This window comes from Zonotrichia leucophrys, chromosome 1, assembly GCF_028769735.1.
Source record: "Zonotrichia leucophrys gambelii isolate GWCS_2022_RI chromosome 1, RI_Zleu_2.0, whole genome shotgun sequence".
Taxonomy (NCBI): domain Eukaryota; kingdom Metazoa; phylum Chordata; class Aves; order Passeriformes; family Passerellidae; genus Zonotrichia; species Zonotrichia leucophrys.
Window position 1 is genome coordinate 64481406 of NC_088169.1, and position 14707 is coordinate 64496112.

The window sequence follows — 14707 nt, forward strand, 5'->3', positions numbered from 1 at the left end:
GGGTGTGCACAGATGCAGGATTTTAATTCAAGCTTACAAAGCCACAGCATCCATTAAGCCACAGCATCCTGTGGCTATTCAGACAGCAGTGTTTGGGTTGGGTCTGCTCTCTTTTCTTGTAATAAAGAGTTCCAGAAGATTTCACTTCTTTGTGTAAGACAAGGGAAGTTACCAGTAATGAGAGACTCATCTGCCATAGAACTGCCGTCAATGACCTTTCCATCCACTGGGAACTTTCCACCAGGAACAACTTTTATAATATCACCCCTTTGAACCAGTTCAACAGGTACTTGCTCCTCCCTGCAAAAGACACAAGCAGAACAGGCAGGTTACTTATGCTATCAGCTTTCAGGTTAACTGCATCAAGCCTAGTCTGTGACCCAGGCAGGCTGAAGGGAATTTGATTAATAAATACTTACCTGACAATAGAGTGGCCAGGTCCAAGAGTCACCACAGTGGCTTCTGTGGCTTGAAGAGACATAAGCTTAGCAAGAGCTTCTGAGGTCTTGCCCTAAAAAACAGAGATTAATGCTTAAGATACGTTGAAATATATAAATCCTCATATGTACTTAACACAATGAGCTCTAAACAACCTTTCATCTTACAGACTACACCAGAAACAGCTGAATTCAAAATTCCTCTGAATAGTTTACTCTACTCCTATCATAAATACACAACATTTGTGTGAAGATGAGTTACCTTGGCTATGTGTTCCAGCCATCTGCCGAGTGCAATGAACACAAACAGCATGGGAGGAGTGTCGAAGAAAGTGACAGGGCTTTTCTCTGCCTTTTCAAGGATTGCTACTATCAGGATCACGCAGGAATACACATAAGCAATCGTCGTGGCCAGCACGATGAGCACATCCATATTGGCTGTCTTGTGCCTCAGGGACTTGTAAGCTTGTACATAAAAATACCATCCACCAAGGAACTGTTGGTGCGAGCAGGGACAGACTCACATTGAGATCAGTAACCACAGAGTACATAATACTGCCAGAGCAGAAGTAAAACCATGCAGGACATAAGGGAAGGCATTGCTGACCCAAGAAAATTTGATACTGATACAACTTAAGGTCTACTAGGAGACTGACTCCATTGACATCCTCTCATTCGCACTTCCTGGTTCTCAAAACCAACAAATATCATCCTTTTCCTCAGCAATGCAAAGTACACAAGGCATAGAAAATGAAAGGATTTACCTACAGCTACCCAATTAGTTTGCAGATGATCAGGCATCTCTTTATTTTAATATTACCTTCTCTACTTGGTAACTATCTGATGCAACTTTGACAGGAGGAAGAGCTATGAATTGAATAAATACAAAAAGGATAAAAAAGAAAAGTGCCACTGTTCTGCTTAGGTGGTACAGACAAGAGGGCAGGCCTAATCCACTCAATCTTTCCATTTCTGTCTTTATCATATCAGATCACATAAATGGGAGATGAATAGAAAGCAAACCCCTGGGAAGCAGTATGGACATACCTGAACAAAAGTGCACAGGATAAAAAAGAGAAGATTCAAAATAGATAATCCAGGAATGAGGTTCTGTTCCAGCACCTTAGACCCATGGTCTTCACCATTGGGTATTTGCATATAAATCATTAAGACTACAACAGGGATACCAAACACTAGGCTGTACAAGAAAGATTTCCTCCACCTGAAAAAGAAAAACTGTAAATCCATGGGTTTTTTACACCCCACTCAGGCCCAGCTGTGCTGGTAGTGCAGCTGTATGTACTAACATACAGCTTTGGATATTTGCAAAGATCCAGTATTTTGGAACAACATGTCTGCAACATGTTTAACTGTATAGACTTCTGGCAGTTAAAAACTAAAACTAATGAAAGTAATAAAAGTACCTGAACCAAATGGCAAATGGTAAAATTAAATATGCTTTACACAAGAATAATCTAATTAACTTTGAAGAGTGCTGGGGGGAGTAGAGTTACAAGATATGATCTAAGCATGTTCTTTAGTGAGAGAGAAAATAAATACTTACTGCTGTATTTCCTTTTTGTGACTCAGGTTATGTGCATTTGGAGCTCTTTTAGCCACAGAAGCATGAAAGCCAATTTCCTTTTTATTGAAACAGAAGGAAAGATAAGTTAGTTTTGATGAAGCTAACCATATTACTTAAAACACATTTAAATTACACTATTTTTAGAAGAAATGTCAGAAAAGGACACTGTTCCATGTTTAATAAATTCCAGCCACTTATTTACTTTTAGATTCTGCCAAAATGAGAGGATATTTCAGTTAGTAGCCAAAACTTGGACTGCAAAGGACTTCTGGTGCCTATACATGAACACAGTGTATAGATGCAGTAAGTGTCCAAGCTCTTAGGCATGGGGAGCCACTGAGAGGTGGAATTCTACTCCACTCCTCCTAAAGAAAATATATGCCCTTTCACCCCCACTGGAATAATCAGGAGATACGGGACATACCAAAAAGGAAGTTAAAATGCACAAGCCACTGGGAGCTTGACAAACTTGTGAGCAAGTCCCTAATACTACAGTTTAATAAATACACCTGAAGTTGAAAATTAAAGTGTCTAAAGTCAGTTTAAACCTGTAGAACAACAAACTGCAGGGCAAAGCAGCCCAGAAACAAACCCAAGCAAAAATCCAGTTTTGAGTCACTTGGGTGAGTTACTGCAGTAGAACCATGCCTCCTGCCCAAACACACAAAAACCCAAAGCACACTTGCAAGAGCAATACACTCAAACTTCCTACCTGCATCATGAAATGCTTCTGTGGCAAAGTATGCTTTAGAGAACTACTCTGCCAGCCTGAACAGTCTACTAGTTAACATGTTAATAACTGCAGCTGCATCAGTTCTGTGGTCTAGCAGCTCTTTTCTGAGTAAATACTCTAGAGCATGGAAGATAAACAGTCTCTGCTGTCCTCCTGACTACTCACTGCATGCACCTCATACAGTATGATCTCCTCTCTTCTGGTGGGACAGAAAAGAGAAAGGTTTTGTCCACATCTGGGCCATCATACCAGTACATTTTATGATCTGTGATTACTGGTAAACCAGAATTTTTTCATTTAATATCAGTCTGTTTCCATTCAAAAAGATGTAGGGATGAATGCAAGCGTGTACAGAGATATGTAATGCTTGTGGCATGAACTGTGGTAAAACTTCTTTAACAGCCTTTGTTGCTGTCAAGAGAAAGAAGTACTTTTTTTCTAAATTCGCAACGCTTCGCTGAATTAACTGTGATTGTACACACAGAATTTCAAGAAATGAATATATGACACTTTTGCCGGGTAAAGATAAAAAAAGGTTCATGTTGTAGTTTTTAGCATGTGTTTTTAGAGTAACAGCTGGGAGCCTATGCAATCCTGTGGAACACAGCAGCCTCACCACAAGAGCATAAAAACATAGCAATAACTATGGCATCTACAAAATCAGTGAAACCTCTCAAATATCAGCTGCTTTATTTCCTTCTAAGTTTCACCATGTAATTGTTCATATATAAAAACTTTCCAAAGCCTACCTTGATTACTTTTATAATATCTCGAGGTCCAATAATTTCAGGATCGAACTGGACGTGAGCTTTGCTAGTTGCAAGTGCAACTGAGGCAGAGAATATTCCATTTGTTCTCATGAGTTTGGATTCAATATTGTGAACACAAGAAGCACAAGTCATCCCTGTAATCTAAAGAAAAGACAATTTTAGATAGTTAGCAATCCCCCACATTCACCCAGTATTTGTGGGTGTACTTGAGACAAAGCCTCAGCATAAAGGTTTTAAAGGTTTTATAGAACTGTCTTAAATGATACAAAGCTGAGAACATAACTATCCACTTTTATTACAAAATTGTGCAGACAGCAGATAAAGTCACAGCCATGTATTTGCATGGTAACACTCAGACATGCTATTAACTGTAAAATATATATATATAGTATAAAAAAATATATATATATAGTATAACTAATTTGGTTCTATCAAGATTGCCAGAGCCAAATTCTACATGTGTAACTTCATCTCTCTTGAATTTTCCTGTGGCTTCAATAAGGCGTTACTACTTTGTGATCTATTAACACAGCAGCAGACTGATGTTCTCTGTCTTGCAGTAAATATCTGTCAGAGAATAAAAATTACTGTTTGAGGAATCCATCCTTCAATAAGAAATTTACTCATTTTACTGATTTTACTCTATGCAAAGCCTTTAACATTAGCAATGCATATTTATTGACAAATTCTCAGTTACACAGAGTCTGTACTGAAGTTCCTTAAAGGAAAACTTCTGTTTCATTTCTGATTGCTAAGAAAAGTCTAATCTGTACATAGAACTGTCACTTTTTATTTCAGCGCTTTTGGATAGGTCCTTCTAAGACAAGTTGATTTTGTCTTTTCAGCAATTATATTAAAAAAAAGTGTCACCAGCCAGAACTGAGCTGCGAAGCCACAACTGCTCAAGCAAAGCTATTTGCAAGAAAATCAGTCTTCCAGACCCGACTTTTCCATAATAAACATGTAATTTCAAACACACATGACTTACAAGAAGCTCCACTTGCCCTTCTGTTTCTGCATTATTTTCCATGATGGTAGCTTCAAAACCTAAATTCTGGATCAGCTGTGCTATTTCAAGAGGCTGTATGAGTTCTGGCTTGTATTTTATCTCTGCTTTACCTGCCATCAGTGCTACCAACACTGAAACAATTCCTGCAGTGGCAATAACAAAAACATTAGATAATGTAGCTCCTTTGAGGGAAAGAAAAATAAAATATTACAAGTGACTGTCAGTGAGGACTGTAACAACTTAGAGGGATTATAAGCCTAATGATTTCTCTCTGCCTCCTTCTAGTGTTTTTCTCTAGTCACAGCAGCAAAGTTTTTACAGAGACCCAGCCACCCTGAGTATCCCTTTAGCAATGAGAGGAATTGCAAGATTTACACAGGGAAGGAGGTGAGTTTTGCTGTGATCTAACAGACAAAAAGGAGGTTTGGAACAACCTTTACATCCACTGCAGAAAGATCTGCCCTAGACTATTGTAGTTTGAAACAAGCCCTGCAGCACAATGCTATACCTTTTATTTTCCTATCCTTCACCCCTCCTTATTTTTTTTAATAAATAAAAAGCCCACAGAAATCTACATTAAAATTGAAAATCAAAACATAAAATCACAAGGCGAAAAAAATTGTTTTGAAGAGCTAATGCTTTTTTTGATTTCTAAATCAAGGCAGTGAGACCACCACTGGAAGACTGAGGAGAGAGTAATCAATAAGCAAAACTCCCCAAAGGCATGCTGACACAAATGAAATCAGACATTGCTAAGGCTCATTTGTTGATCTTCTACATGGCCAGAGGAAAGGCAGCCCCAGCCTGCAGACTTCTAGACCAGTAAACACCACTGTGCCTAAGCTCACCCTGGCAGTGCAGCCATACATTTGTTTGCACCTGCTTGTGTAAATATGCCTGAGCATGCCCAGCTCTCAACGGCTCTGGAGGAGATGGATTGCTTTGTAAACCAGCAAGGCCCTGAAAACTAAATGACAACCATTTCTCTGTTCTTGTCTTCAGATGTATTTGAATTTTTTATCACTTTACAACCTTTTACAAGTATGTTCATGATGTTTGCCCACCAGTGCAATAGGATAGTTAAACAGTGACATAGTTACGTTAGCACTAAGACAGACCATTAAGTCTATTTAACTTCCAGATGTTGTATGACAGCCTCTTCTTTTAATCTCATAGAACATCTTTTCCATCCCATCATCCCTCATCATTAGATTCATTATAGGAATCTTAAATTCATTACCATCTTCTTTCTGCAAATTTCTTTCAATGGTAGACACACACGATGCACAGGTCATTCCTGTGATCTGTAAAACACACTTTTCTTCTGTGGCTCCACTGAGCTGGTTTGACCCATCAGGGTGAGGAAGAGCATCTGAGGCATTGCCTTGGTGAGGAGGCTCTGGAGGTCGAGGCTGCACAGCAGCTTTGCTGGCATCAGGCTGGCCCCTGTGTTCTCCAGGGGCGGTGTCTGGAATAAATGCACTATACACTGAGCTGTTCACAGCGTGACTGGGTGACGCAAAAGTACAAACAAGTCACGTTTATCAACCACACAAACACTCACAGTTGCTTGGAAGGTGACACAATAACCTTGGTCTCTATATGGAAATAATATAGGTTGTTACTATGCTTACAAAACCACATATTCACCAGTGCCACTTCCATGACCATCTAACTCTTCAGAACTAGCTTTCCACATTCCTTCCAATTTCAATGCCTAGAGCTGTCAGCTACCTCCACCTGATAAAGATATATTGGTATCTAGAGGGTCCTTATCCAGCACAGAGAATGGAGTCCAGTCATACCCATTCTGTCATTGTTGCCATCTATGCAGGACTCATATCACTTCATCTCAAACAACTTTCTCAACAGGTTTCTCTTTATGGCACAGTATTCACAGTGCAAGTACTGCAAAATGAGTCTTGGAGGCACCCTATAGACCTGAACACAAACAGTCCCCTTGCAAACATTTTTATTCTTTGCCACATATTGAACAGACACACAACAACTCCATCTGTGTTCACAAACTACCTCCCTTGGGCAGAGGTTTGTGTAAAGGAGCAGGAATTGCTTCCAAACAGGTTAAACACAGGGGGGTCCCTCCTTTTCCAGATGGAGTTGGAACTCTCCCACCAACAAATTATAAACCAAATGATAATTAAACACCACATACAGGGCCCTCCTCATTTGTAGTAGTACCACAGATTTAGAGGGATTGGACCCATGAGAGAAGTGAATAGGATGTGCTCTTCTGTGATCAAACTACTTAGTTTCAGGTAAACTGCATCAGGTATTTCAAAGCAAATATGTTTGGTTGAGGCAGGTGAAAATTGCCACATTTGAAATTTGCGAGAGGAGATTCTGCATCAAAACAACTTTTTAAACATTGAGCACATGCACAAAATGCATACACTGATGCAACTGAAATGCAAAAGCAGCTGTTCCCCCCAAAGAGTACCTGCATTTTGCCACTCACCTTGCTTAAAGCAAGGTTTAGCGAAGTAAAGCAGGCAAAAATACTGAAGAAATAAAGTTCAAAGGCTAAAGACACTAAAATGAGGTTTTAGCTAGGTAAAAAGTGGTTTTAAATGAAAGATACTTCATGAAGTTTGTAAATTTTAGTATTCTGGAACATAAATGTAAACATTTCGTTTGATAGATCTACTTAAAGCAGCCTGTAGACATTGGAGGAAGCCTACTTCAGGGGGTAAGGGGATGAGCTACTTGAAAGGCTTTGTACCTCAGGCTTTTTTGGCTTCATAATGTAACTCAGCTCTTACACCCACTGCTGCAGTTATTAAGGGCTGAAACAAGGTGCCTTACAGCTGAAACCTCTCTCCCTTGCTAAGTGAGGTCAGATCAGGCAGACATTCAGAAGAGACAATGTCAATGCGATGCTTTAAGTGTTTCTCTCCAGAAAGGACTCTCAATGCAAACCTTGCATGACCCACCCTGGCACACTACCCACAGAAGAAAAACCACTGTTACCTGTCAGCACAGAGGCATCAAATCCCATGTCTTCTATGGCAGCTCTTAACTCTTCTCCACTAGTGACAGCTGGATCATAGTGTATGGTCCCAGTACTGCCAGCTAGAGAAACTACTACATTCTTCACTCCCTGCCTCTGTGATACAGCCCCTTCTATGGACTGTACACAAGAATTGCAGGTCATGCCATCAATCTTGATAACAGCCACATGTGTCGTGCCTTGTGGTGGCTGTCTGATGACATTGCATGTGAAAGCACCAGAGGGACATGCTGCTTTATTTGCTTCTGAACCACTAAGGAGGCTTACTTTAAAGTTTCCAGGTGGAAGGGATTCGATAGCTTGCTGCAAAGCTGACAGGGTGATTAAATCTGGGCTGTACTGTACCACAGCACATTTATGCTCCAAAGACACTTTAATACTTTTTATGCCAGGAAGATCTGATATATTTCCTTCAATGTTTCTGACACAGGACTTGCAGTGCATGCCCTCTATCTGTACAGTCACTGTTGCTGTGCTACCCATCACGGGGACCAGCGGATCCAGCCTATCACTCTCAAGATTTGCAGGTGTCTCCCTGGGGTTTGCATTCTGCAAGCGCTGGAGATCAAGGGCACCCAGCTTCAAAGGGGCTGATTTACTTTTAATGGTGCAGTCGTAGCCCAGGTCACTGATGTGCCTCTTGAGGTCATCAGGCTGAATGATGTAAGGATGGTAAGCAATAATTGCTTCTTGGTTATCAAGTGACACCTTGATTTTTGCCACACCGTGCAGTTTCCTAATCTTTCCTTCAATGTTGGTGACACAGGACTGGCATGTCATGCCTTCTACCCGAAGCTTAGCTACTGCTTCTTTCAAGCTTGGCAAATTTGCAGTTGCTGTTGTCAACTTCTCTTCTGCTATGCTGGCGTCAAAGCCCATATCCAGAATTTCCTGGCAAATCTGTTCAGGGCTTATTTCCGACTGCTGATACTTGATAACAGCATTGTTCTGTTCAAGGGAGACTTTGATTCTCAAAATGCCCTTCACCTTGGAAATCTGGCCTTCTATCGACTGCACACATGATTGGCAGGTCATTCCCACAATGCTGACTACCACAGTATGCTCTTGGGAAGGTGGAGAGGGCATGGTTTCAGAGCTTGCCTCATAGCCCATGTTGTCAAAAGCAAAATTATGTTTCATTGTAGGCTTCAGCTCACAACCAGGAGGAGAATCGATGTTGGACAAAGCCTAAGGAGAAAGTAGAAAAGAAAAAAAAAATAAATGCATGTATCCTCAGCCCTGTAAAAGCAACAACAGTCTTCATATGCTCTCAAGCACATACTAGAAGTGCTCGCAAGTTAGTCTATATGGCTAAAACCCTTTCCAGCATTATTTTACACTTTGAATATATTACCAGTGAGTTATGCCCATGATGGCGAATCAGGCTTCTGACAGTCTCTTGAGCAGCAATTTAGAAAATACTGACTAGGGATATAAAAGCAGAATTGACTCAATTTTCCTACCCCAACCAAGTAATTTAAAACTTGAGTTCTCTGCAGCCACAGGACACTTCCATCACACAGCCTGAGCTGCTCTTCAGAGCACAGTGTCACTGGCACAGGGGGTCACAGTAGAGAGTGTGCTGACTGCCTCTCCAGAAAGGTCATAAACTGGCCCAGTTTGGCCAACCTGCTATTTCCCAGGAGGAGTTCAAACCAAAACAAAGAAAACAAAACAACCCCAAGAAAACAGAATCATGACTTTTCCAGAAGCCTGAAATGAGTTGGTGCAGGAAGGGTCAGTTGCATGATATTTGAAGAGCTAAATGCATGTACACAAAGGCCTGGGCTCTCTGCATTTAATGTATAATTCTTTTAACTTCAAATCTGTATCTAACAAAAACCTTGAAAGACACAGAACTGTAAGTAGACATTTTCACTATGGTTTAATTTTATTTACCTACTTGTGAGGCACCTAGGACTATAAATTGTGCTACAGTAACTCACTGATTTCATCCAAGACTGATTTTCAGGATGGCCAGTACTGAAATAGGCCAGCCAGAAGTGGCCTCTCAGTCAGATCACAGCCTCTGCAATACTGGAACTCTACAGCTGAATGCACTCAATTCAACTGAAAATGAAATATTAAAGAAAAAAAAAAAGTGCCAATGCTTCTTACAGAACAAGTTCAGAGGGCTCCAGTTGCTGAAGCCATGTGATGAGAAAGATTGAAAAGGGCAGGGACAAGTCCTAGATTCTCAGATTTCATGGAAAGAACTTGAAAATTCATGTCCATGAATTAAGACAACTTTAAATACTAGAGATCTAGATGAAAGCTACTAGGATAAAACTATTCTCTTGCCTGCAAAGCCTTGGGCTCTCTGACATTCAATAAAACAGCTGATGCTGGGCATTACTGCAGGGAGAGCCTGGAGAAGGGCCCACTGGATCACTCTCAGTATTGCAGATCCTGCTCCTATGACCCACAAGAAAACTTCTTTCTCAATACCACAGCATGGATGAGAGGCATTTAGGCTGCTTAGTAACACCAGACTGCATCCAGTTCATTTGATGCAGTATTCAAAATTCATTAACTTGATTTTGTTTCACGCTTAGACAGCTTGGGAATAATGAGGTCTGGGGCCACATAACCAGCAAAAACTTAAGACAAAAAATTTGTTTTCAGAATTTTCTATATTGTATTTGTTAGAACAGGAGGAGGAATGAGCAAGTTCAACTCTTCAAGATTATGGTGCAGCCCCTCAAATATCCTGACAGCAAACTCTCTCCCCTGCTCCCCCTCTTCTGCTTGGCCTCATGGCTGCACTCCAGGGATGCGGGGGAAGAAGAGTAAGGAATATTTTAGACCTGGCATCCCCTTTTGCCTCCTCCTCCCATCAGCCTGGCAGCACCCAGGACACTGCTCTCCTTGCATTTCCTCTCCCATAAGTTAGTGAAATCCCCAGCTTATAAGGAAATGTGCCACAAGCGCCTCCTTTCAAAACAAAACATTAACAGTTAATCAGACTTCCCTGCGAAGGTGGTGCTCTGTTTAAGCACCACACAAAGACAACCAGGACATCCCCATTCTTATGTCCTCCTATTGTTGTGACTTCCAACAATTAGAAATAATAACCTGGCCTTGTGTATGGGAAAAAAACCTTCTGAAAACAGTCTCCCATCCACCACATTTCAAACGTGGCCTAAATTCAAACTCGCATTGATTGTAAATTCTGCCTGTCACAGAAGATAAGAAGCGTTAGGTGAATATTGTCTGTCATCCCCTCTTCCCTCCCCAGTCCCTCAATGACACTGCTCACAGTGGCCTGCTCTTATCAAAAACACTCAGTGCAATCTGCAGTCACAGAAGCTCACCCTGTGTATGTACTTTGGTTTGCAGGACAAAGATATTTTGCCTTCTGCATCCTTTGGTGAAACAGAGCACGAATGGAGGAGATGAGCATCCTCCACTCTCTGCTTCACTGCCTGTCTGGCCACCTCTAGCAGATGAAACTCTGGAACCATCACAGGCCTTATGTCCTCCACTGTGTTCCCTCCCCCTGCCATGCTCACTGTCTCAGTTTTCCAAGGTACCCTGTGACATAAAAGTAATTCAAATTAATCATGTAAAAAGATTAGTGGGTATTTCTCATTATCCAGTCTTTTGAAAAACATAAAAGCAAGGACTGATTTCACTATATCAATGCATTGTAAGCCACAGAAACGTCAAAACTTGGACACTGTTTTTTGTTTTGCATAAAAAGCTATCTGAACATTCAGAAAAATTGGCAAAAATATTTTGTTTGCTACTTGTCGAAACCAGATGTTTATGATCTGCAGGAGAAAAATCCTTGCACACAAATTTTTAAATGACAAGGAAAAAATAGAGAGGGGATGTGGATATAAGAAAACTAAAAAGCTTCTTTTCCCTTAAAAAAACCCACACAAGTGCCAAAACATTGAAGAATCCAGCCTCAAAACCAAGAAATGTGCACAGGTACAAACAAAGTATTTACAAGCCTTTAGTCCTGTTTATAACTGATTTAAATAAAAACCCAGAAACAGAATAGGCAGAAATACATACACATGTGTATTTGCAAGAAGGGTGTTTCTACACCAGACAAAAGGAAAACAGCAGATTCATGTAAGGACACAAAGATGAGGCATACAGAAATGTGACCATAGTTTTCCTCAGGCACATGCTGGGTCTCAGAAAATGGTTTCCTCATACCAGCTAACACCCACACATAAAATGGCATCTATGAGGCTGTATGGTAATTCAGAGACACTACCTGCAAGATGATCAGAAAAACTATCACCACAAAAAATGCCCAAAAAGGTGCTTGGGAGTCTCAGGCATTGTTCCTTCTGCTTTTTTCTGCCCAGAGAGAAACATGAACAAAATAATGGAAATGCATCTACCTACATCCAGAAGGGAATGTGTGAAAGAACTCGCTGTAGTTACTCTTTTGTCTCCACACCAATGGAGAATGGCTCACTTTTAAGGGCAGGTATACACCAAGTCTGTTTGCTCTACCAGCCTCATGCATATTTTTACAGTATCTGTGTGAAGAATATGCAAATAATTACATGGGAAATGATGCCAATTCTTTCCCTCCTTTGTTCTGCATGTAAAAGTTGGAACTGAAAGCACACAGCAGAGCGAGTCTCTAGTCTGAAAGCTAAGAAACCTGACATGAAGTTATGAAGCTCATATGACCAATACAAAAAAATTAAGAAATCTCAGGAATCATTGACAAAGAATCAGTAGTAGATGGAGACAGCTTTAAAGAAAGCACAAGTACTGGCTGGAAAACACTTGCATCAACAGGAGAAGCTCTGAACCAGAACCAAGATGAGTAGCAAATGTGCAGGAGTGTGGCACCTGAAGCCCAAGTCCCAGTATGAGGATTTCAAAGCAAGAAACAAGGCATGAAGAACAACCCTTCATATCCCAGACAGGAGCTGTAGCACTCATGCCTGTCCTGGGCCAAAGCAGGGCTTAGGAACAGCTGAAAGAGCCAGAAGCTCATGCTCTCCTTTTGCACTCCCTCCAGACAGCAGGAAGAAGATCATCCAAAAGGAATATGCCCTGGGGATGAACTAACGTTTTTGACAGCATGGGGGTGGAGCAGGGCAGGGAGATGCTTCTGGATTGGAAGCATCAAGTCTCAAGCCCTGGTTTGGCACAGAGCTCATGGCATCACAGCATCCAGAGTTCATGGCAGGTTCATCTGGGAAGGTAGTCCTAGCCCATGGTCTGTATGGCTGGTGGGGCAAACCCGCCCCATTGAGGGCTGCCCTTAGAGGCATCATGCTGACCCATGGTGCCCCAAAGCAGGCTCCCTCTTTTGGATATTCCCATTCAAAAATGAAAAGGCTGAGAGTTCAAGCAGTGAAGGGATACATAATAAATCTGAGAAAAACAACTGAACTCAGAAAAAAACCCAAAGACATGGAAACCATGGCACTGAGTAAGACCCCCACACATGCACGCATGGTGACCCACGTCTTGAGAATGGATGCAACACCATGGCTGTGAACTCAACAAGGTTTGTGCCTGCCTTGGCTGTGAAACCACCAGCCACCCCTGGCTGAGTCCCCATGCTGCCTCCATTGCTGTGTTTCATGGTCACCTTGTGGGGTGGCCTGTCACCAGGAAAGCCATCCCTCTACCCATTTCCCTTTATCAAGAGGTGCAGCCACCTCCAAAATGCCAGTATAACACTCCTGGCCTCTGCAGCACGAGGCTGAGGTTGTGACAGGCACACTCCACAGCTCCCTGAGCATCACCCACACCAAGATCCAGCACAGCACTGCTCCTCTCAGCTCATCCAGCAAGGCTCTCCCCACTTCTCTGGCACTGCTCTCCTGCCCTCCGTTGCCTGGCCTGCAGGGGAAGCAACTTTCACATCCTAAAACTCAAGCGCCAGGCTCCTCAAAGTGATGCCAGGCAGTCAGCGGGGAGAAGATGGGGCCTGGCCCACTCAGCACCTCCCCCTCTGCCTCTCCCTGCCTGCTCATCCACAAATGCCGGAGGTCACTGCACCTCTCATCCACTATGTCCTGAAGTTTTGGTCTGCTCTTTTCTCTGTACCTCTGTGGGCTGAAATCAATTATTGCCCTCTTACCTTTGAGCGCACAACTGCTGAAGAATTATCTTATCTGTGTTTTACCTTCCCTACTTCCTTCTTTCACAACTGCCTGATTCATGGCTTTGGATTCAGGCAGCAGCAGCACACAACTGAAAAGCCACACACTAATAATTAAACGCTTCAGAAGTTTCCCAGTTTATTATAGGCAGACAGTGAACAACAAAATGAGGGCAGAGAAGCCACAAAAACATCAAAGGTCACGAGTCTTCAGTTTTTTGCCAGTAACAGCAGCACTCTGGCACACAGAGTAGCCAGAAATTCAATCCTCATCCTCCTTAACATTTTTCAGCGCATCTCGTTAGAGCATATTGTTTAAATGTATTAGATCATAACTTTGTTCTTTCTCCCCTCATCTCCCAAATGAAGATTAACAAATGTCAGTAGCTACTATACCCAGTAACTATTTACAACACAATTTGTTATTTTTCAAACAGTTCCTGAGTCTTAAATGAGGGTAAAAACACCTTCTAAACCTGAATATCAAGATTCAATGAGATTATTACTACAAAGCAGCCTTTATAAAGCTTTTGTTTCCAAAATACTAACTTGATTTACTAATGGTTCTGCCAAGGGACTGCTATTTCCCACCTGGGATCAGGCTTCTCTAACAGTACAGATGATAAGGAAAGATTTAGGCAGCTGAAGCCAGTCTTACTGAAATGACACCTACACTGTAGTCAACAAGCCTCAGAGACCTTAACAGGCACTTTTAAATTAAAGGGAGCTGTGTAAACCAAGTTTGGTTTATGGGAAAGGGGAAAAGCTTGATGTAAATGAAATGTTTCTAATTTAGAATTAAAACTAGACAAACTTCTTTGTGATGTTCTTCACAGCATCAGTGCAAGCAGCATATATACTCCAGTGAACTGAATACAGAGACGAGATCTTTTGGTAGAACAAAGTCATTTATGTCATGACTGTTTTCTAGCAAACATACAAGAAGTAACTTGAGGCAGAAAAAGCCTTCAGGTACATTGGCTGTTATTTCATTCCAGTCTGACACTATTGGAACCCATGTAAGCATACCCAGTTTTAAAGAACATGAACACAC

The 14707-nt window shown here is 41.6% G+C and overlaps 1 protein-coding gene across 2 annotated transcripts in view; it reads right to left on the reverse strand.

The window, feature by feature from the left end:
• The window catches only part of ATP7B (ATPase copper transporting beta), a 40752-nt gene that overhangs the window by 16138 nt on the left and 9907 nt on the right, over positions 1–14707 (reverse strand). For both annotated transcript variants that reach the window (XM_064715271.1, XM_064715262.1), the window contains exons 2-10: positions 7523–8750; positions 5775–6002; positions 4514–4677; positions 3505–3666; positions 2002–2078; positions 1485–1659; positions 700–933; positions 420–511; positions 173–300 (exon numbers count right to left, since the gene is read on the reverse strand). In XM_064715271.1, coding sequence (XP_064571341.1) covers positions 173–300; positions 420–511; positions 700–933; positions 1485–1659; positions 2002–2078; positions 3505–3666; positions 4514–4677; positions 5775–6002; positions 7523–8702 — 2440 coding nt within the window. In that variant the 5' untranslated portion in view covers positions 8703–8750. The remainder of the gene's footprint in view (positions 1–172; positions 301–419; positions 512–699; positions 934–1484; positions 1660–2001; positions 2079–3504; positions 3667–4513; positions 4678–5774; positions 6003–7522; positions 8751–14707) is intronic.